Source organism: Diachasmimorpha longicaudata, chromosome 8 (assembly GCF_034640455.1).
Source record: "Diachasmimorpha longicaudata isolate KC_UGA_2023 chromosome 8, iyDiaLong2, whole genome shotgun sequence".
NCBI lineage: Eukaryota > Metazoa > Arthropoda > Insecta > Hymenoptera > Braconidae > Diachasmimorpha > Diachasmimorpha longicaudata.
Window position 1 is genome coordinate 4029131 of NC_087232.1, and position 24400 is coordinate 4053530.

Consider the following 24400-nt stretch of genomic DNA (forward strand, 5'->3'; position numbering starts at 1 on the left):
AACTCCACGAGAGTCTGAGATTACCGTCGGGTTTTGTGCACGTACAACAGATTTTTCCCGATGAGTAATTGAAACTGATTTTTTTTTCTTTCTGGACGAAGAAAAAATACCTCATCTTTTTTTTGAGAGTTCCAAAAAAATGAAAAACAGAAAATATACTCTGGACCAACAACACTATTCCATGAGAAGAGAAACATCAATTTTCAATTAATATCTGATAACGATTTTATTATAATTTTTGTTACATACGATAGTGACTAGTAACATTGATTATTCTTAGTAAATACACCATTAATATCACTTTACACGATGCGCAAAAATCCGCAATTATCAATAATCAATTAATGACTAGAATAGAATGACTAGAATCTCCAGACTCAGAATTCGTTCTTAATAATTTAATTCAACATCTTATTTCAATACTCATGAAGCAGTGCGAAAGACTTGAGATCGTAACTTGCATTTTTCTTGATTATCGTAACTATGTACAGTCGGGTAATTAATATCTACACTATAATGTTGTGGTGATTACGAGTAATTCGAGAAGACTAGAAGAAAACTAGAGATTTGATGGAGAAATCTCATGGAAAAAGATTGTTTTGCGTTTCGAAATTTCATTAATGAATTCAGGAATCGATTACTGCGGGTTAATTAGTGGACGCTGGGGGACTGTTAATTTGTCCATAAAACATTCGATTGGGTCTACATGCTGAGCAGTCTGGCGTTGGTCGATCTGTTGACTCTCCACCTGTTGATAACAGTAAAAGAATTATCTTAAAAAGTATTGAATATTTAATGTGCGTAATTAATGAATTCAACATGGGTAAAGAAATAAAAAAATCATTGATAATCAAGGGAACGAAGAATTTCTGACATTGAAACCATTTCTGTTATTTTTAACCAACTCAATTAGTATTTTGTCATTACAGAATAAAATCCTTTTTCACTGAATGAACTCACCCATTAATTCAATAGCTTATTTGCAATCCGCAAATTCTATTCACCGTAAAAGCGACTCGTTATTTTCGGCTTACGTATCGAAGGTGAATAGAAACGCTTCTGCGGATTTGTGGAAATAAATGATTGGGAGAGTTGCAAACAAACAGCAAAACATTTTTTTTTCCAATAACACAGTAATAATTTAATTTTTTTACCTATGAGTGGATTTGTTTTTCATCTCGTGACTCTTAATCACCATTAAAACCCAATTTTTTATGCATAAAATAACAGAAAAGAAATGAAATTATATTTTCGACTTTTTACCGTAAGAATCGACCCATAACCGGATGTTCGTTTTAAAAAATCGTATGCTCATCTTCCGGGAATTTCGGGATTCCGTCAGTACTGACAATGTCTTCCAAAGTCCCAAAAAATTGTTAAAATATATTTTTCAAAATTCCCTGGGCAAATCAAACCGCAAATGAAACGCCAAATCCTGCCGACTAAGCCCCAGGTACACATCTATGATAGCGTCAAAGAGCATTAGAGACGCGTGCGCTCTACAATAACGTTAAATCCCACCCCCCGCCCCCCCCCCCATTCCTGAGAGTACAGAAGTGGGCGATCCGGAGGCTTTCAAGTCTCTCCCCCTTTCTCGATGGTTACCTCGTTACCACTTTGCTATCAAACACGTGCTGGGCCACGTCTCCCACCGTTCCAGTAAACACTTTAGTACCGACTAATTGCAAACGATTAGCCTCAGTGTATTTCATGGTTGTATCGTTTGCCGAAATAGTGAGATTATATTGAGGGTGAAAGCCCATTTAATTTCTCAGAAGTGTTCAATTGAAGTATCAGTATCACAAATTATTACTGCCAATCAACAGTGTTACTGATCGATATCGATGTAGCATAATTATTTTTCTTTTTAAATTATTTGTTAATTTTTTCTAGCCGTCTTATACAATATGTTACCTTTGAGAATATTTAAGTGCCGATAGAACGCACTTCCATGCCATGTTTCAGATATTTTTGTCTGATGAATCTCCGGTTTCACATCACGAATGTGAGATGATTCTTCTGCTAATTTTTCAGCTTCTCTTTCCTGAAAAAAAACATAAAAAGATATTTTTAAGTTTTCATATGAGATGACTTAATATGTTAGATAATCGATTTCAACTTTAATTAAATAGCTCGTCAATACGGGAATACAAATCGCATCATTCAATTTGATTTTTATTAAAAATAGTAATTGACAATTATGAAATGCCGAATTTATTAGGATTAATTCGCATTTTTAATGAGAAAAAAGGGTTAAGATAGGGCTATCGAAAGAAATTAAGGAACGGGATGAGGTTCGGCTCACGTTTTTTGCAAATAGTTTTGTTAACTTGCACGATGTGCGTGAATATCTATGAGGGAAATTTGACTCGATTACACCCCATCCATTCAATTGCGATCAATCTACTCAACTATGCGACAATAGCTTCGTCTTTCATTTCGTAATCCACGTGCTCATCTATTGTGGAAAGTTTAGGAACCCCCTGGGATTCAGGTGACAGTTTATTTAATGTCGGTCGATAACAATCGACCGATATTAATGATCGACTAGGCATTGAACTCGCTATTCCATTTTCAATTTTTTTATCACTTCTATCCAGGAAATTTTCATTATCTTTAATTATTATTATTTAATTATTTTCTCTTCGTATACCTTTTGGGGTTGAACGATTTGTTCCCAACCCACCCCGACCCCTTGTACCACGTTCGCCGAAGGACGAGGGAAGGCCTCACCCTCAAGGCAAACTCTACCTGTCCAGGTACAGTCGTCCCTTTGATGAGATCGCGACTTGACAGTGACACTGTGAGATTAGAGCCCTATAAATTGTGATCGTCGTCGCCAGAAGTCGAATCCGGATCAATGACATACTAGTCCAGCACTTTAACCGCACGTCAGAGTTTTTAATTATTATTTTTCACATGAAATTCATAATTCAGTTTATTATTTTGCGCTCCAATTCGTCGGATCGTGGACTCAATTGCACTATAATTAGATGGTCCACGGTTTGTCCACATGAAATGGGAGACAAAAGGAGAGGTATAAAAAAGTCATGTGACCTGACATCTAAGGATTGAGGATTCGGAATGAAATTTTTTTATTTAGCAGTTATATATTAGTTTATTGCGCTTTTTCGGGGATTGATTGATGTTTTATTAATTAGTGGGTATCGTAAGGTTCAGGATAGACTTTATAAATGTGAATGATAAAAATAAGAAAATGGAAATATTCACATTAACGTTTTTCTCTGGAACTCGTTAGCTCCGGAGATCTACCTTTTCCACTTGAAAACTGGGTTGCGCATAAAACTGATGTACGTTGGGAGATACCCATTCGCGATGCTAACGGCAGTTAAAGCCGATTGCCGTAATTTCCATTCTCGGTGGAAATAAAATATTCATACCTCACGTGTTATAACAGTCACGGCAGTAAAAGTAAAATGAAAAAACGCAATATCTAGTTATGATCAATTTCATGTGTTCGTGTTAAACAACACTATTTCATCCAAAAAATCATTTAATGAAAACTAAATTAATTACCTAGAAATATTCTGCATAATTTTAGAGTTTCAAAAAATTATGAAAAACAAATCAGTTGGGAGATCATTTTTGTGCTCAAGAAAAGGGCTTCAATTTAAAAAAAAATGATGGACTAGAATTTTTATTTAATTTTCGTTAGGTTTTGATGTGGGAGATTTAAAATTATAGTTTATTGCTATATGTCCATTAGCAATAAACAAAAACTTCTATTTTTTTTTTGACAAAATATTTATTCGTGTTATCAGTTATCAACGCGGAGAGAAAATTCTGACTATTTTTGTAGCGTAATTTCGATAAAACTTACTTACTTACTTACAATAAAATAAAGTGACCTTGATAGGAATTTTTGAAAGATTTCCATCAATTTTTAATTTACCCTCAAATAAAAAATTTTAGACCTTCAAATTTTATGGTGCTCTTCAGTAAATTTTACGAAGCCAGATATTAATTACAAAATTTACGGTATCGATAGGAATTTATATGTATGAGTAAAACACATTGCAGTATTCTAGCGTGTTGCCCCTCGATTCTAGTGCCTGGCACAGTAATTTTTCACCCTTTTTTCTATTTAATTTCAAGGCGCCTGTTATTTCCCGATATTTTTAATTTCCCACTGAATAGGAAAATAAAACATCAATCAATGCATACGAAATGAAATTACAATTCCCCCATCGTGACTTTTCAATTTAACAATAGTGACACAGTGACATCCGTCCAAATGTAATAAGACCGTTCCGTCTATTTACCCGGGCAAACATTAATTATCTTTCCTAGTCTAATGGCCCAAGTCCAAGAGCCATCACAAAGAACGCGATGATAAAACTTTCATAAAATGGGATTTGAAGTAATTACGTTTTTGTACGCCGGAAATAGTAGAAGCCCGTGCAAACACCCCCTGTTTCACCCCTTTGTTCAGTGCCTACACTGGATGTACAAGGCCATTGTGATGTAATTTGACACGGTATGAAAAATGTTTTGAACACTGTGGCTAATGCCTTCCAGTCAAAACACGTATCGATTTTTCTTTTGGATGACTTGAGCAGGTGGCACGGGATGGGGACTACCATATGTCGGGGATGATAATAACATCGCGAAAAATCTCGATTTAAACGCACACTCGAGGGGGAGATTTGATTTTACACGCTAGTCATGACGATAATTAAAGCAGCATGAACATCACTCGAATTTCGAGAATTAAAATTTGAGATAATTATAAACAATAGTCGATTCGAATAGAAACATTCTAATGGAGCTATTAAAGGCTTTCTGGCGATTAATAGAGAGGTGGGAAAATAATAAAATGAATAACAAAAAGGAAAAACATTAATTGATGAGATTAATCGTTGGTATTGTTTGAGAAATTAATTGAAGGGATAATTTGATGGATTAATATTTTGTAATCATGGAACATGGAGTGTCAATTCAGGGGAATGATTATTAAATGAGTAGTTTTTTCATTGATTTAATAACTTTCGAGGTTTTTTCATTTGTTTTTTCTCGTTGTAATTGACGTCTGACTTTTTGTTTATTCGTACTACTTAAATGGCGGGCAATGACGTGAGATGAGGTCACTAGCCCATATGGGGTAATCTGTCAGTCAAAACAATATTCGATAAAAATTACGGAACAGTTACTGATCTTTTCAGTGAACTTTCAAGAAAAAATGCAAAACGTTGAGGAAAAACGATGGAACGTTCAGTGAAAAAATGCGTAACTGTTCCGTCATTTTTACTGAATACTGTTTTGACGGGCAAATTACGGAACAGGAACGTAATGTTTTAAGAATTTTTCCCTCCATGTGGTATTGGTGTTATCTATATTCCAATAACCGGGGTCACATACCGGTGTGATATTTTACAAATAAATATTTCTGGTCTGTAACGAGTGAACACGTTTATTTATTTCTAACCACGCTTTCTTGAAGTGAGAAAAAAAATCTGGTGACGATTTTTATTCGATTGAAGTAGACCACTGATACTTTTTCAGGGGGTACCACTGCCTCTTAATTCGATGAGAATGAAAAGGAGAAATAAATTCCATAGAACGACGGGGTAGAGCGAATTTCCCAGCAATTTCATCCGGAAAGAAGTAATCCCTTAGAATCCAAACGGGTTGCAAAAAAAGGAAAGATTGATTGGCAAGAGTTTGTAGAAGTGAATTCGGGGCATGTAGCGGGCATTATGGGAGGACGCAACGGGATCATTATTATCGTTTGTACGTGACGCTCGCGGTATTATCGGAGAAGACCGTAAGGAAAGACAAAACTCGAGCAGCCGAGAAGAACAATACGATATGATTTTAAAAAATTTCTACTTTCCTTTCGAAATGATCACATTTTTTTATTTTACTGCGTTGTATTGATGAAGTTTATGAAATGTTGGACGTGCACTGAGAAAAAAAAATTATTTTTGCTAAATATCCATTTACTTGAGGGAAATATTTATTTTTTCAATTCTTTCTTCTGAAATTGACTAATTCCCTGACCACTCTGATTAGGTTTAAATTGCGTGAATTATATTGTTCTAGAACATGACCAGGTTCATTATAACTTGAGTGAACTCCTGCAATAATTATGAGCATTAAATAATTCGTTAAAATTCTTCCCTCAAGAAAATCAGAAATTTAGAAAAACCAAAAAATTATTAATAGAGATCATTCAGGGTCACGCAGAAAATACTCATCTTCTAGAGTAATATGATTATCGTAATTTAAATTTAATTCGGTCCCTGTTGACAGTGATTATACCGGAAAAATATTGAAAAAATAAATATTTCTCTAAAATAAATGGATATTTAGCAAAAATAATTTTTTTTCTCCCTGTGCGGTATGAATTTCAAAATTTTCCTAAAAAATCAGGGTCATTCAAAATGTCTAATTGATGAATATCCCGTGCAAAACTACAATTTATTAGCTCCTAATGGACCCCAAAATAGAAAGGAATATACCGTACCCTGTAACTAGAATTTATTAGCAATAAACAATTCCAAAAATCACCAGAATTGAAAACACGTCTGATAGTGCGGCGATTTTAGTTGAATCGTCTAAAGAAAAAACTAAAATGTATTTCGAAAAATTTTCTACTCCAACGGGATTTGGCCTTGGGCCATTGAATCACCGCCGTATTACCGTTAGAGAAAAGCCCGAAAGTACGATTTTCTCCGCACTTGTGGATGAGCTCCGCGTTCTCCCATTTGTAACTTCATTCACCCGGCAAAGTAGGTAGCGATTCAAGCCACCTCCCCTCCTCCCCCCACCCACTACCACTTTCATCATCCCCTTCTTCAATTCCCATTTCTCGCTTGCAGACTTTATGTTTCAACTCGCTCTGTTTCGCTTTCAGATATACTAGAAAATGCATCCCTTTGCCGTACACATATAACCCCCTCTTTTTTCCGCCTCTCTCGCTCTCCTCTGTATAACCCAACCTGAATCCCCGGGGTCGCTCAATTGTTTCAGCCCCGTTGATCCAATAAAGGATTATGGCGAAACAATCGTAGCGTGCGCGCCGGGATGGATTTTACGTAAACGGCAAAAGTTTCTCTTCCATCCCGGTGCGTCATTGGATTTTCTCCATATTTGTGATGCATTTTTTGCCGATTTTTTCCGGACATTTTTGAAAGCTTCATAGGGGCTTACTTGGCTTAAATAGAACGGGTTCGGAGCAAATTTTGGGCTCATAATATAGCAGGGCTTGGGCATAAAAAATCCTTAAAAATTACGTGGCTGTACCGTAATCTGTCAGTCGAAACAGTATTTAGTAAAAAGTACGGAACAGTTACGCATTTATTCACTGAACCTTCCATATTTTTTCCGAAAAATTTTGCAATTTTTCCTGAAAGATTATGCCGGTGCGTAATTTTTCAAGAATTTTTCTCTCCGCGTTGGACGATACAGAAAGATAAATCAATTTTGATGTATTAATTGAAGCGCAAAATATAGCGACAAATATAATGTTACAAAAATCACCGTAGGTCAATTAATCCTCATTAATGTTTAGGTAATTTTGAAATTCATTCAAATTTGGATCGAGGGAATCCGACGATCCAACGTGGATGGCTTCAGAGTCGGGTATGGGAGGCTCGAGTGAATGAGGGAATTTGTTAATTGAAGGGGGAAGTTTAAATCTGAGGGAATTCGATCGTGGTTTTAATATCCGCAATCGCGTTACATGGCATTGTTTTCAATTGGATGAGTTCGTACTTCTGAGCATCATCGTTCCGCGGAATTGCTTGTAATCGAAGTTATTAAATTCTCGGAAACAATCGAACAGTAGTAATTCAAGAAAAATGTCGTTCATTTCAGGTCACTCGTTTCGATATGTCTTAGTGAATTAATAATCAAGTTGGAGGAACATCCGCAGAAGACTTCTACCAATATCTGTCAAATTATGGTACAGCTGAGAGAAGCATATGTTTTAAGACTCTCCAGAGACTCATAATCTCATAATCTTTTTGGTTTTTTAAAATTTACTCCACCACTCGAGAGATGTTCAAGAACAATTCTTCATTGATTAAATCGATTGTGATTATCAGAGAGGGAATTAATTGGAGTTTTTTCAGTCTTCAATAATCCGAGATTGGCAGAATTGGATCCCTAAGGATGTCCTTCCACGCGGAGACAAATTTTCGACAAAAACTTCTCTCATCTAAAATTAAATTTGATCATCATATATTAACTGTTAATGACATTATGTTAATAATTTCTCCCCATCAATTTCATTATGACATAGTTTTCACTTAAATCGAATCGTACAATATCTATAGATTATAGATTATTTCCTCGACGATACGCTCGTAATTGAAATTTTCTTTCAGTCCGCTCTCCAGCCAGTGGAAATTCCCAAGATCTGGTCAGCCCCCATTCCTCTCAAAAATCGATAACCCAATGATTAATCTTCGGCACAACATTTGCACTCGACAGTAATCACCAGAGTATCCAACTCAAATTGAATCGAACGTAGAATATTATTCCACCAAAAGGGGAGAGTCGTAGAATCCCTGGAATTGGATTTGAGAGGGTCTCGGGGCGGAGTCAGACCACCGGACGATTATAATTCAATCAACAGTCACCGCCCATGCTCTCCAGTCCTCCTCAGACCTTCCTCCACAAATAAAAGCTGACGTAATAAAGAGACAAGCCAGGGAATGAGGGGAATGGTTTGAAATCCAGTGGTGATCAAATGTTTCCGGCTTGAGCAACGGAAAATAAATTCGTCGACTAGATTAATCAATTTATTCATGGAATTCCCCTTGTGGATTAGAGTCTACCTGTGGTAAAGGTCGAAACGTGACATTTTACCGTTACTGAAAATGCCATGGAGGATTTAATCAATATTAGCGGCAAAGATAGAACCAGACAGGAATAAAAAAGGAAATAAAAATTATCGTCAGTGAACCCTACGATTGCTCAATTACATCCAGACTATACTCCTCAACAATTCTTAAATTTTTATTAAAAATAAATATCCACCGAACTATGACAAAAGATAAAATCTGCTTGACGTCCAAATTCCCTCCACTTAATTACGACTTTTTAATAAAAATTTCAGCTTTACAAAACCATTTCTCATTGGAGTAAATAACTATAAAAAAAATTTCGTTTTGCCCTAAAACTGTTCATTTTTTGGAAAGAAAAATCTTCTCTTAACAGTCTGTCTAACCTCAATATCAGAACACCCAATTCTTCAGGTATGATACGCCCTCATTCCTTCAGAATCCAAAGTCTTAAAAAAAAAATCTTGAAATTATCTCCTAAAGACCTCACACCCCCCTAAACTCCCTGAACGACTCAATAAAAACCTCCACTTAATGGCCCTCAAGTCCCTCAGATCTCCAAAGGGCGGATGCAATTAAAAGTTGCGGTAGGAGCTAACTAAACCAGTCTTCTTTGATTTAAACGTATTGGAATGCCGGTCACCCACGAGACCCAGAAGTCCACCAATTCTCGACTACGTGACACCATTTAATTGCATTGGAAGCATCGAGAGTCCATCTCCAGGACACCTTCCTTTTTTCCCCATCACTCTCACTGCCATGTAAATGAACCAATGAATAAATATCCTGAATGTCCAGCGATCCGCCAATTCCTTGGAAATAATGGAGATCAGATGAGTGAAAGAAGCTTCAAGACTGTACTCATCAATGACAACAAATGACCCCTCCGAATGTCCCTGCACTGCATTCACTGGAGCGACAAATAACTCCAAATAACGTTCGAGGATTACTTAGTTACCGCAATACAGTTGTTCCATTGGCGGCGTGGTAACTAGGTTGAAGGGAGTACTTCTTCAGCTGGAGTGAGAGAGATTGCTCCAGGAGTACAGCCAACAAGCGCATGAAGGATTTCGAGAGGGGTGAAATACATACAAGGCACTTCACTCCCCTCACACTCGACACGTTCACCGACGAGGGGAATTGAAAAGCCGTCTGGCAATCCCCTGATACCGGGGATTATCCTCTCACCTACGTTGAGTGCATGTGGATCTTTCGTAAAAACATATCAGTGGATCGGAGAGATCTTGCCTTTACAGAGGAATTATTGCAATTAACGGAGATTTTTTTCAATTCAACTGTTTCAATTGAGGGGAGGTTTGTGCTTAAATAATCTAATTTTAGTTCAGACAAAATCATCGCGTGGGAATCTTAGCTGATCACCTGGTCTTCAAGTACAAGTAATGACTTGACGGATATTCAGATGGTAAATCGAAGAGGGAAAGAAAAGTTCTTGATAAATTACGTGACTGTTGCGTAATCTGCCAGTTGAAACAGTATTAATTGAAGAACAGTTACACGAAGGGAAGAATTGTTGTATTAATTGTAGTACTCGTTACGGAACAGTTACATGGAGAGAAGAATTGTTGTATTAATTGTAGTATTAATTAAGGAACAATGACACAGAGAGAAGAATTATTTTATTAATTGGAGAATTAATTAAGGAACAGTTAAATGGGGAGAAAATTTGTTAAAAAATTACGTGCCGGTTCCGTAATCTGCCGGTCAAAATCAAATTCGGTAAAAATTACCGAATAGTCCCGCACTCTTTCAGTGAACCTTCAGGAAAAAGTCCAAAACGTTCCAGAAAAAGTATGAAACGTTCAGTAAAAAATGCTCAACTTTTCCTTCATTTTTACTGAATACTATTTTGACTGGCACGTCGTTCCTACTTTTTCTGGAACGTCCTGGACTTTTCCCTGAGAGTTCACTAAAAAGTTAAAAATTATGGAAGACGTGCGTAATTTTTCAAGAATTTTTCTCTTCGTCAACGAAATTGTGGGGAAATTCGAGTGAATTTCATATCTATGAGCATTTTATTTGCTGGTAAGGCCCTACTATACCGTATAGTTAATTTCTCAATTTGATTTTTCTATCGCACGTGGAATGTAGACAAAGTTCATTCGATTAAGCTAATACTTGTTTGCGATTGTCCGCAGGGGAAATTCTATACAGGGAGTGGATGATTCTCCAGTTACACGTCACTGCTCACTCCATCATTCATACCCTCCCCCACCTCTGTGTAATAGAGTTAAAAAACTATGCGTTCATAGAACGTCATCGTAAAATCTATCTGAATGGTTGGGCAAATATTTTCTGTACTAGGGTTTTCGCTGTGACAAAAACGATGGGGTCGCGTGCCGATGGGTCGCGTGTCGCTATCAACCGTCACGCTGGTGTGATTGTTCCGTGTGGAGTGGATGGTGGGTCACACGGGGACAGACAATTGCGTACTCGTGAGGAAGGGGACAAGTGTTTAAGGTTTTGAGAATTTTTGAGTATCTTACAGATGTTTTCATGCAAATTTCTTCTCACAATTTTTGGCAAACACTTTTTTTATAAAATTCTACTCGAATCACTTACGGTTTCACGCGCTGGACTCCAACACTGAGGTGATGAACTGTCCTTAGCACTTTGATTAACACTAATGGAATTAGCAACATGATTCCGAATGGATTGATCATCGTCCTCGGTGGTCTCGATATCTACTTCACCGTCTGAATCCTCGCCTTTATCAATATTACCATCGGGTTCATCGGTGGCTGCGGCTTCGACGTCGGGCGACGGTCGAATTACTGGACGGAAAGCTGATAGGTGAAGAGGAGTTGGGGTGAGTGGTGGTAACAGAGGATCAGTGGCATCAGTTCCGGTTAAGGGCAATGGTAGAGGTCCTGTTCGAGGAGAAAAACACAGGTAATTCAAGTTCCAGTAAATTCTAATTTCAAAGAATCGATTTCATTGACATTTTCGTGAACATCTGAAGGTGCGAAAAATCTCATGCTCACCTGAAAGGAGGACAGGCCTTTTGAGCCACGGCATGGTGTAAGCGTGGAAGGCGAAACCCGGTGTCTTGGCAGCAGCGACAACCTGCTGATGTTGCCGCCACAGGTAGTCCATCATCAAGCTCCTGGGCAAGGGCAACGGTTGCTCGGGAAACGGTGGCACTCTGGGATGCACCGGGTGAGCAGGAGGAGCAGATATGGAGCTGGTGATAGCTGGTGGAACTGGTGTACTCGGGGACATTCTACCTCTCCTGACATTCGGTGAATCCCTGGAGTCGTGATTCGCCAGGAGGCGCTTCCTAGTCCCTCCATTGAACATCGCCTTGACATCCTCCCAAGCATGAACAACCTCGTCCGGTGGTGAGCCTGACAGCTTCATGTGTCGTCTCCAGGAGTTGAAGTTGGCGGCGTCGGGCTCTACGTATTTGTTGCCCAGGCCAGTCTGATGTGAATGGAAAATGAACTTGTTCGGCGAGAAGAAGAGGCCACAGTAGGCGCACTTGATGCACTTGGCCCTGGAGCTGTTGTATCGCGACGGAAGAAAGGCACCCCGGCTCCCCCAGCCACACTCGTGATGCACCGAGAAGGCAAAGTCCTCTGGTAGTCTTGGAGGTGCATTGTCACTGAGGAAGGACTTGCAGAGACGCTCGGCCTCTCGCCGAGTTATCATTCCACATCTTCTGGAGGAGGGGGGCATTGCACCAGCTCTTCTCAAGATCTCCAGCTGTACGGGAGTGCACTGGACGCAGGTGATACCCAGGGCCACTCGGCGATTGTGAATCTCGTTGTAGCTGAACTGCTTCAGCAGGGTATTGCTTATTTGGGCTAGACAGAGACGCTCCTGGCCCTCGATCACCAGGGAGACTATGTGAATCCCGTAGAGGGCAACTGAACCGACCTGTAACTCCTAAAGGTTATAGTCACACTATGACTGTTTCGATGCGCTGATTTATTGATTTATTTATGATCATATGGTGACTAAAATTATTCAAACTAAAAATTCCTTATCATGATTAGTTTTTTAATCATGTCAAAATCGTCATTAATTTTAGTGATGGATTGTTCAATTAAAATGTCCAGACAACAATGGACAAGAAAATTCAATGAAACCCCTGCCCCTTTATCCTGAAAATGGAAAACTAAATTCTTTAACTACCAATTTCCATTAACGTGATAGATTTTCCACAATGGAGACTGTTGCTGTGAAAATGTTCAATGCGTATGTTTTTTCTCTTCTCTTTTTTTTTTACAAACATTCGTTATATTCACGAGTGTACAATCAAGTGAAAGAGTGAAAGAGGAATTGGAAAAAAGGGAGGGATAATAAAAGCTGGAGAAAAAAAAAAACCGACGAGGCAGATTACCTGATTCGGTTTAGCGTGCGGTTGCGACTGGGGGTTGGATTGCACGGGCTTCTGGGTACCAAGGGGTGGCAGTGACAATACTGCCGCACCGTCCATCCTGTGATGACAAAAAGAGATTAAAAACGATGAGTTTATTTTCAGTTCTGTGTGTACATACAGTCGATTAATTTATTTTAGAGTTTAGGATTTTTTTTTCGTCTGCCCTAGTCAATCATAACCACTTTTTTCAGTGTTTCAATCAGCTTTGGATTTTTTTTTGTGATTGAATGATTGGTTTTTAGCGAATTTATTTAGTTCAAGCGAGAATTTAGGGATGAGAATTCCTGGAGACGCCTGAATACAAGTGGCTTCATTCGTGAGGGTCACCTGGTGATGTGAAGGTTGGAGGGTAAATTTTTCTTTTATTATTCCACTTCTGAATATCAAACTGTCGATTATTTGTTGTTGCTCGGGGGATTATTTGTTGTTACATCCATCGAGCCATATTTTCTCGTAAATTTAAGGGGTTTAATGGCGGGGGATGAATTTTTTATAGTCCAGGGTTCTTCAAAGGGTGAGTTGATCTTTGGAATGATTCCAAATGATAATAATCTCCTCCTTCCGGGTCAGGAAGTTGATAAACACATCTCGAAATTCTAAACTAAATTCAATTCCTCCCTCAGTTGAAAAAAATAAAGAACCCCCAAGACATAAACGAGAGAAACTACGATTAATTTAACGCCCAGTGAAGGCGCCCATTGAGATTGTGAAATTTCCAGGAGGACAGGGTGGATGAGGAGGAGACAAGGAGAATACCCTTGGTGTTGATTTTAATTGAAAACGCCTTCATGAGGGCAGACAGCTCGGGTTACCGTGCGCTCCAGATGGCGCCTCTCCCATCCTCCCTTGCCTCATTCCATTGGTCCCTCATTTCCCTCAAAGCCAGAACACATTGTCCCTCCTCTGTGTGCCACCGGTAAGCGTGTAAATGTGAGTGTGAGCACGCGCACAAGTTGGCAAAAGCGTCCCGGGAGGCCGGTTCAACGGGGAACAGGAGGGTAATTCAATTTGACACTCCCACCCATCGCTTAAACAAGCCACCCTATCCCTCTCCATGTGTACAATAATTCTCTGTCTCTGTTGCACACGGCTCTCTCGACGATGCCTCAATGTGCAAATTAAATTCTCATCCACCGTGAAACAATGCGGCATCATCAGAGAGAGAATATCGGAATTTCGGACGGACTCGGCTTTCCGGTTGTCTACACGGAGATAAAAATATGATAAAAATTACAGTGAAACATGAGCTGTTGTGAGGAGAGGCCGCACAAAAGAAAAAAAAATATTTGTGCCAAATATTCATTTATTTTAGAAAAGTATTTATTTTTTGAAAATTGTATTGACTGAGGTTTAAATTGCGATAATCATATGACTCGATAAGATGAGTATGAGTATTTTCTACGTGACCCTGAATGGACTCTATTAATCATTATTTTGTTTTTGTAAATTTCTGATTTTCTTGAGGGAAGAATTTTAATGAGTCATTTAATGCTCATAATTATTGCAGGAGTTCACTCAAAGTTATAGATAATATGATCATGTTCTAGAATAATATAATTGACGCGATTAAAATGTAATTAGAATTATGAGGGAATTACTCGATTTCAGAAGAAAGGATTGAAAAAATAATTATTTCCCTGAAGTAGATGGATATTTTGGAAAAATAATTTTTTTTCTCAGGGTGCGGTTCTGGTCATTTTTTGTTTGTAACATCCGGGGAATAATTTTAAAAAAATGATTCAAGTCGACAGAATTTATTCTGTATAAAAGTGACAGCAATTTTTATTGAATTTCTGGATAGAAAAAATGTTATAATGATTTATAATAGACTTTTATAAAAATGTACGGTATTTTTTTATAAAAAAATTCTCTCGGTGTAGTAAAAATCCAGCGTATTAAAAAGAAAATATCTCGTTTGAGTGCAGATTATTTAAATGCAAACACAAAGTGAGCTCCGTAGTTTCCCCATCACAGGTTTATTTTATGATTCAATCTTGGCTCCAGGGTGACTCCTGAATCGAGTGGAGGGGCCAGAGCACGGGGAGACAGATGTGTATAGGTATTAAAGAGAAAACGAGAAATACAGGAGAAATAATGGAAGCGAGGCGGCAGTGGGGTGGATACGTTCATTGTAACATTGTTAAATCTCACTGCTTTCTGTTACGACTAAGCGGCAACCCCTCCTCCCGATTTTAGTTCTCCTTTTCCAGTCTTCCAGGGATTGAGAAATGATGCCATCGTACTTCCGTAATTGTACGCTGTCTTCAGATTTCGTTGAATCATTTATTAGGGATTGAAGGATTTGCTATAATTTATTTCGGTTTCTCAATGCGTTTTCGACTTTCAAAAACGATATTTTACTTTTTCCTTTTTTCACCCGAAGAGAAAATTTTTTGAAAAATTATGTGCCTGTTCTGTAATCTATTAGTTAAAAAAGTATTCAGTAAAAATTACGTGGAAAGATATTTAGGTGGAAATTAGACCTCCAGAGGGTGAAACGAGAGGCGAATGTTTGTTTTATGAGAGAAATTAGTCTCTCAAGTGTAATTTTTCCAACAAAATTTTACCTAGAAAGTGGTTGATTGTCATTTCACCCCACGTTTCACCCTCTAGAGGTCTAATTTTTAAAATTTCTTTCAGTATAGGGACCAGTAACGCATTTTTTCACTGACCGTTTCATCCATTTTCTTGAACGTTCTGGATTTTTTCCTGAAAGTTCACTGAAAAAGTGGGTAACTGTTCCGTAATTTTTACCGAATATTATTTTGACTGTCAAATTACGGAACAGATAGGTGTACGGAGAGAAAAATATAAGAATTTTTATAGTGTGATTCCGGTAAAAATTACTGTGCTGCCTTACAATCTCGACGCAAACTGCTGACCTGAGAAAGATTACTATGCCGCATAGTAAAATATTTTTATCGGCTTAGGAAAACTTCTATGTCGACCTCGTAAAAATTTAAAGTCTCATGCAACATTTCCCATGACGAGGTCCAACGTCGGCAATAATCGGCCGTATTCCGCGCTCATTGTTAACCAATCACAATGAGTTACCGAAAAATTGTTCTGCGGCACAGTAAAAAATGAAGGAAGGCCCAATAAAATAAACTGACCTTGATAGGAATTTTTTAAAGATTTCAATCAACTTTTAATTTACCCTCAAATAAAAAACGATAAACCTTCAAATTTTATGGTGCTGTTGTGTAACTTTTTTTGCATGACTTGTTTTTAATTATCGCATGAAATATAAAAGTATTAAAATCGTTCGGTTGATTACGAAATAGATATTAATAAAAAACTAAATTTTTACAACATCTCATATCGCTTTGAAATCTGAAGATGTATTAATATGAAATTTTTTGGGGACAGGTGTAAATTCACAAGAGGCGACACCAATTATCCTGATTTAATGAATTAAATATTAAACATCAGCGTGACCTGGCAGGATGGATGATGGGGTCTCCCCTGTCTGCTGGCAACGATTTCGGCTGGCCACGCGAGAATTTGGCCTCCCGATTTAATCAACGAATTTACACCGGCTCGCACTCGGAAAGCTGTTTCTACCCCCCACCATAATAATTTCCGGCTGCGGTCGAGCAATAATTAGACTAATGAAGTTGACTTACCCCGAGCAGCAGACGAGAAGATTGGGATAGTGTATTCAAACGTTGTTGCTCTTAAATTATAAGTATGACACAATTAATTGCCTAAGGTGTTAATTGATTTCACTAGGGAGGGGAATATTGAGGTAAACAGACTCGAAGTTTAATTTTTCACAAGAACATTTTTATAAATATTGAAATGGGGTCATCGTAAAGTCAAAAGAAATTCTCAATTGAATTTCTGGGGATATTTCAAAAATTACTCAAGTGTGCGCTCATCTGATGTCAACATAGATGAAAAAAAAATGAAAAAATCGTGAGTATAAATAAAAAATTGTCACCCATTACTTAATTAATCATTACTTGGTTCGAGAGAGATATATTTAGCCGCCCGAATTTTAATACTTGAGTAATATTGCGCTATATTTTCCCGGGTAATGAAGAAAAAAATTAAAACGCTGAATCCCTAGTCCTCCACTCGCAGTCATATCGCCGAAGGGCATTAGCATTTCCCCTCGACTACCCCTAACTGTTTAATCATAAAATTACTCCGTAGAATATCTGCTCATCATAACTTATTAATGACTATTTACAATCACAATGGACGACGGACAATTACTTGTTGTGTTTGTATTTTTTCTCGACTAATCCTCACGACACACAGTTTATTCTGTTTGGAAAGTACATGGGGCAGGGACCCTCGGACTTGCATCTTTGAACACTGGGGACGCACAGGACCCCCTCGGTCTCCCGGGAACAGTTTGTCCTGGAGTCGTGATGAATTTAGGTTTTGTTGGGATCTAGTTTTAAAGATTTTTATTTGAGCAGTCAAGTGCAAAATTAAATGGCCGAGTGAGAGAAAATGATATTTTTATGGCTCGTGAGTTTACTAGGAATCTCACTCACTCTATTACAAAATTTTTTTGTTAGAAAATTTTTCAAAAAAAACATTCTATTAGTACGGAATAGGACGGCCGGGAAAAAAATCCAGTGCTGGTGTTGGTAATTTTATTGACTTAAATGTAAATTTTTCTCGAACTTCTACAAAAAAAAATTCCAAATAATCTCTAGAAATTTTATCAGAAAATTTGAAAAATTCTTTTTATTACAACTTGAGAATTGCGATTTTTTTTAATATTCGCACTAGAATTGTTACAGACAATTTCTCTCCATGTAGGTGTTCAGAAATTGTCAAAATATCGGCGACCAGTCATTTTAATTAGCGTAACTCAATAAAAATTCGCCAGCCGCCGAGAAAAGTTGAAAAAGTAATGTACAATTTTTTTTCAACTGTTTACAGAAAAATTGTAATTACGTATATTGGATTATGGATAAAAATTGTCTCAATAATATAAAAACGATTTAACTATCAACTTTAATTTATTATTATCGCACGCAGAAGGTATATCTTTCTCGTATGATGTCTCCAGATCAACTGACTCTTATTGACCAAACATTTCACACTCTAGACCCATTTGAGAAAAAGCCCTTGTTCATTCATTCTATTTATTAAAACCATTCTAAACATTTCGGTACTGTTCAGAGAAAAACTATAAAAACTATAACATACTGAGATGAACTAAAAACAGCTATAGACAGACGATTCATTTTTGTCCACACATATCAAGCACTCTCAATAACGTAAATGTAATTTCACTTACCTGTCCACCAAAATCTCGCTTGATCCAATGAAAAACCATTCACTTCTGCGTCATTGAAGAAAAATAAAATAAAAATTCCGAAAACTCACAAAATTTCGTTGTCTGAAAAACTAAGAATTATTGAAAAATGTTTAACACTTGATAATCATACGTAAAGTGATAGGGACCCGAGTACCGATGTAATCATCCGAGTTGTGAGTCCGAGGTGAAACTCACCCCGAGCTTCCACCGGGCTGACGTTGGTTCGAGGATTCTGGCGTGAAACTGTGGAGTTCCGCCCACTATTATAACTACCCCCGTTGTGAACCAATGAAAATTGTGAATTATCCACCCCCATGGGCGGGGTCTTCTTCGTTCTCTCATGCTTCCCCACTCGCCCGACGATTCTTCAGAGGGTAGAGAAGGGATGGGTCACCTCAGGGGTAACTACAAACACGTACTTAAAATACGTTATTATCATAGTACGATGAAAACGCTGAGCATGTCAAGCAGAATACTCTGAGAATTTCTCTTAAGCTGAACTATGAGAGTCTCTGAGTAATTGAGATTTATTTTTAAGTGGGGAGTAATCATTTTTTCCTGATAGGGAGATTAATGAGGGGAGATATTTTTAATTTGACGAGTGAAGAGGAAGAGCACCGGTCGAATCCCGTAGTGAGGTGGTTAAAGGAGGTAAGCCAACTCATCTTCAACCTCGCTCTCTGATGAATGAATAAAAAATTACGGGAAATGTCGGAATTTTCATGATGAACTTTTCTGTAGAAAAAAGAGAGTTTTACAAAATAGTCTACATGAAATTTTTTCACCCTGTCTGGTTCTTCAGATATTTGTTAATAGCCAAGGTTGGGGATGAGTTAATGTACCTTCTCTCACCACTTAACAACAAAATTAATTGAATTGAAAACATTTTTTCTCTGATAATATATCAACATATTACAATTTCTCGTGAAGACAAAACATTTAGTTTTTGATTAGTCCCAAAATGTTGTTTCATAAGTAGACAATAATTTTTTTATATTAATACCATTGTTTCGCAGATATCGTCAATTAATATTAAATATGAAATATGAAATATGAAATATTTAATATTAATTAATATTAAACATTAAATTTCCCAATATTTTGATGCCCTCCGTTTTTTCATAGATCGCTTATAAATTTATAAAAAAAACAATGTATGCTTAACATATCGCAAAAATGATCGTTAATCCTCCCTCTCAGAATATTTAACAATTAAAATAAAATCCCAGCTAAAAAAATCTTGATAAAACTTGATAAATCATCTTCAAACCTCCCAAAAAATTCACTTCTATTTGTTGTTCTCTCTCCTCCCTCCCCGAATATCGTGGGTAACATCGTTTAACGAACCGCAAAGAGGCTCGCAGAGTTTACACCCCAGTTGGCCATTATACGAATCTCCACCGCCCCTTACCATACGTAATAAATATCACACTCTCCACCCGGAGGGGAAGTAGAGTCGTCGAAACTAGAGAAAAAAAAAGACGAACCTGGCCAATTATTTCTGTGTCCCGATCGTCACACTCGGGAATGCAAAAGTCAGGGTTGACGATGCGAACATACGGTGGTGTCAATTCCCCTCTGGAAAAAAGATATATAGAAGGACGGTGCCCTTCGAGTTACATCGAGTGGGTCACCCTCGTCCAAACCGTGACGACATTATCACGTTAATGCTTATGACACCTTTTTCCCCTTTTTTGAATGTTCATCAGGAAGTTTTCTCTAAAAAAAATTGACATTATCTATTGTCTCATCAATTTACCTCGTCAACAACGATTGTCGGTCTAGGAATAATGATAAATCAATTATTGTGTTTTGGATTCTTTTGAAAAAAATATTTTTCCCGAGTTGTTCAAATTTTTGAATAGGCTGTTTTTTTGTTTTTTAATAAACTATCAATTCAATTGATCTCGTTGGTGCAACATCGTTGATTAGCGTTCAACACATCAACAACTCCACTGATTAATCTTTCCATTAACATTGAATTTAGAATAATCCTCGTAATTCAGTGGTGCGAAAATATTAACTATTCATGATGATTCACCACTAGATTTTACGTGGCAATATCAAATGTAATTGACGTCATTATATCGCCACTTGAATTTATACTCCGAGTATTTCAATCGCTTCTATATAAACCCCCGATAAAACTGCAATTTACGGAGAAAGTACTCAAAAGCTCTGCGTTTAACGTCCAATTATTCGGTATTAAAATCAAACAACAATAAATTTCCCTTTTAATATTCCGCACATTCATACTCCCTAACTTTCCACCCACACCACGCAATCGCTCCATCAAAAAAAACAATTAATAAATTTTCCATTTTTGACATCATTATAACTCTCCTCCCCTCCCCTCTTCTTTCACTGGCCAAATCCAATCAATCAAATCAAATTGCCAATTTTATTAATTTTATTAATTATTCCAATTTATAATGGGATAATTTGATTGAAAAATAAATTCATTGTGTCGTAATCTCTTCATAAAATATCTCCCCTTCAATATTTTTTCATTCGATTTCATTTTCAGAAAATAGAAAATCCGAGTGAAAAAAATTTTGACCACGGGGGACATTCAACAGACATAACCACCAGATAATGTGCGTTAATAATTGTGAATGTACATACACAGTAAAATAGACAAGCCACCGGTATACAATTGATGCGGTGGTGACATACTGCGCAGTCAATTAGTTTAATAGGCCGACAGTTGTCTGCCGAAACGACGTTTCGGTTTATGGAAAAGGGGGAATCCCCTTCTATCATCATCCTTGTCACGCCCTTTCCTGTATTGGGGACATTGTATGCATGTGTTTGTGTGTGCATGTGTGAAGAAGGGGACAGACGGCTACGACCGTGTCCAACCGTGGTATTGACTCTAAACAAATCTGGAGTATGTAAATAAACTATAATAACAGTTTTCATTAAGAAGAAAACCTGAGTTTAAAAAATTTTGGTAAATAAATTTCAAATAAACCGGACACTTTGTCAATGCGCGAAGAAGTTCATATTTTTTTTTATAACACGATGAGAAAATTGGTAAATTTCAGTAATAAATCGTTGAAAAAATGTCAAAATGTTCAAATGTAAAATCACAAGAACCCCATAAAAATCATAATAACAATATTAATTGTATTGATTTGATGACAAGAGAAGGATCGAAATTACGTTCATAGATATTCCTGCAATATTGTGGACACAAATTAATTAACCAGGAACACTAGAAAATGAATTATAATAAAATGGCGTGAATTAATGTAGCGACGGGCACAAAGGATTCGATCAGGACTTTCCGTACATTTTTAAAAATAGCTTCAACTCTCACTTAAATTAAAAAATATCCTTCCCGAGCATCAGAGGAGAGAATTGATAATACCGAGCATCCTCGGGCACTGCTACTAATAATCGAGATATAATGCAGATTAGTGCTCGGATCCTTGAATTTTTTCCCGTATATCTCCCATCTACATACCCGCAACGAAAATGTTGCGTTTCGTCGACAAATCTCCAAAGTCCGTATTTGCAACCCCCACCACCACCGATGTTTCCCCTCCCCTGAAACAACATACAATCGAAAACAATTCATTCTCGCGTAAATCCATAGGTATATGTTTGACCGGCGTGGTCAGCATCAACTGAGCAGATTCCCCTGGCTATGTTCGGATTTCTCCATTTGTGCTACAGTAAATCGATTTTCAATTAGTCGAGAACGATACGATGTATTTGTATCCCTAGAGCATCCTCGTGGTTCACCAAACACCGAGGATTAATTCAGTGATCATAATCGTATTTTAATTGTTTGAGGGATGGAGGGTGTTATTACGTTATCACTCGTCAAATGAAGATTATTGGATTCACGATTATTCAATCGGAAAATTTGGATAATTTCAAAATTTTATAGATTTATCCTTTTTTTGGATCTGAATAATTTAATCCCCTGTCTAGATGTGTATATCATCCTTCGATTAATTCACTTATATGGTTTTCCTATTTACCTCAATGTTAATCACCAATTAACACGTTCGAACATTTTTCTCCAGCTAAAAGTATGAATTTCTTTAATAATTTAAAAGCAGAAATTTTTTTCGTCCCCAAATATTTTAAAATGGATTTCCACAAGGACTTTACGGCCCTCGATACTAATTCTGTGGTTTGAAGGACACATTCAACTGTTTTAATTGCTATTACACTAATTTTAATAAAATGGTCTCCATATTACCCCGTCCTCCCCTATTTATGTCTCGCTTTGCTCGCTAAGATCGCGGTTTTCGAGCCTAACAATATAATAAAAAACTGTACTCATCTGTACTTAATTACCTACCGATAATGGACTATTACCCCACCAGTAGGAAAATACACTGCTAATGAAATACATCATTAGACCATTTTACAGATCAATAAAATCGAAGGCTTATTCCCTCATCCCAGCGTTACAGAAAAGTGTAATTTCATCATTTTTACTATGGTGACATAATGGATTTGCAAGAGTTATGGATTAGGGTTGACAAGTCGTTACAGTTAACACTCGACTGGGAACGCGTTCCTGACCCCTCCCTCCCAAGGGAAAACCACCACCATAATAAACTAAAGTGACGGAGCCTCTCCAACAGACCCGTGATTTTTCATTTTATTCGTCCGAAAAATTAAAAAAAAAACATTGAAAAAAATGCTGCGCCAGATTCGGACAAATTACCCTAATAATTGACGATAATTGTCGTCATTATTCACTGCAAAATATCAACGCTACAGCTTCATACGCGGAAACGATTGAGTGGTTAACGAGCGTCAACCAGTAATAGGGATTTTCCCGAGGAAAGGGACGAGGATTGAGGGTCGGGGTCGGGCAGTTGTGATCAGTTACCATTTCCTCGTTTTGCAGCAACGGCACGGCCCTCGTAAAGGCCATAATAGGCTTTGGACAATGGAATATAACCATCAGCAGTGAATTATGCCCGGCACGTGGCCTGTTATGAGAATTGAGATATCTGTAAAGAGATCGTTTGTTAACTTGATTCCCAAGTTTTTTTTTCTATCCATCATAATTCAATGTTTGCACCCCCTCTGATGGTGACCATAATCCAAAAATAAGCACCAATTCACTGAAAATTCCATGAATATCTATTAGCATTCAAAATATTTTTTTACCTGTCAAAATTGTAGGGAAGATAGTGACTTTATCTCGAACGTTTTTCCCCTATAAATTTCCTGATAAAATAAAAAAAATGATGTAGCAGTGACCGATAAAGAGGGAGGTTCAGTTGCCGGCGGTTGGTATATTACCTTCAATCGGTAAATTACTTACTCTTGATAATATCTCCTGACAGTTACGATTTCGCTTGAACTGACCGAGGGACTGGCAGTGGATAATTTATCTATTGATTCACAGTCTAACGATTCGCAATCGAGTGAAAGGGTTCCTATAATTCCTGCAGGAAACCTTTTGTACGAGTTCCAATGCCCTTTCAAATGACCCGATCGTTAAAGAAAAGTCCTCACTAACAAATTATTGGTACATCGTCTTTAGCAATGTCTGTAACGATGTTGGTTTGTCCTCGGATGGTCCGTAGGGTCTCACGGAGCCTTATCTGTTGGTTTAATCCAATTTGAAAATTATTCCCGGCCATGAACTCAATTATAATCACAAGACTGAGTGTGAAGAGGTACGTGGTAGCAATCGAATGCAACAGGGCACAATAAATGGAACGATGGGCATTACCTACTGCTCGATCTATTGTCATTGCTCACCCCAGCTAAAATACTCATCCCAGGGATGTTCAATGGGCATCGTTTGGGTTCCGGCCTCACGCCATTGCACAATAGGCCGTACCCCCGTTAAAGGGCCATTTAAAATCACTCGATCTTGTCCAAATAAAATGGAAGAATGAAATAAAATTAGATTTGCAAAAA

General features: G+C 37.5%; 1 protein-coding gene across 2 annotated transcripts; it reads right to left on the bottom strand.

Moving 5' to 3' along the window:
* Positions 1 to 259: 259 nt before the first annotated feature.
* LOC135164961 (SKI family transcriptional corepressor 2) lies at positions 260 to 18856 on the bottom strand. 2 transcript variants are annotated; one of them, XM_064125781.1, is made up of 6 exons: positions 18476 to 18856; positions 13174 to 13270; positions 11813 to 12707; positions 11391 to 11698; positions 1915 to 2044; positions 260 to 748 (listed from the first exon to the last, which is right to left on the bottom strand). In XM_064125781.1, the coding sequence occupies exons 2-6, from the start codon at positions 13267 to 13269 to the stop codon at positions 648 to 650; spliced, it is 1530 nt and encodes a 509-aa protein (XP_063981851.1). In that variant the 5' UTR covers position 13270; positions 18476 to 18856; the 3' UTR covers positions 260 to 647. The 2 variants fall into 2 exon arrangements, with proteins under 2 accessions (XP_063981851.1, XP_063981850.1); XM_064125780.1 differs by having other exon boundaries at positions 11813 to 12716.
* Between the last annotated feature and the right edge of the window lie 5544 nt (positions 18857 to 24400).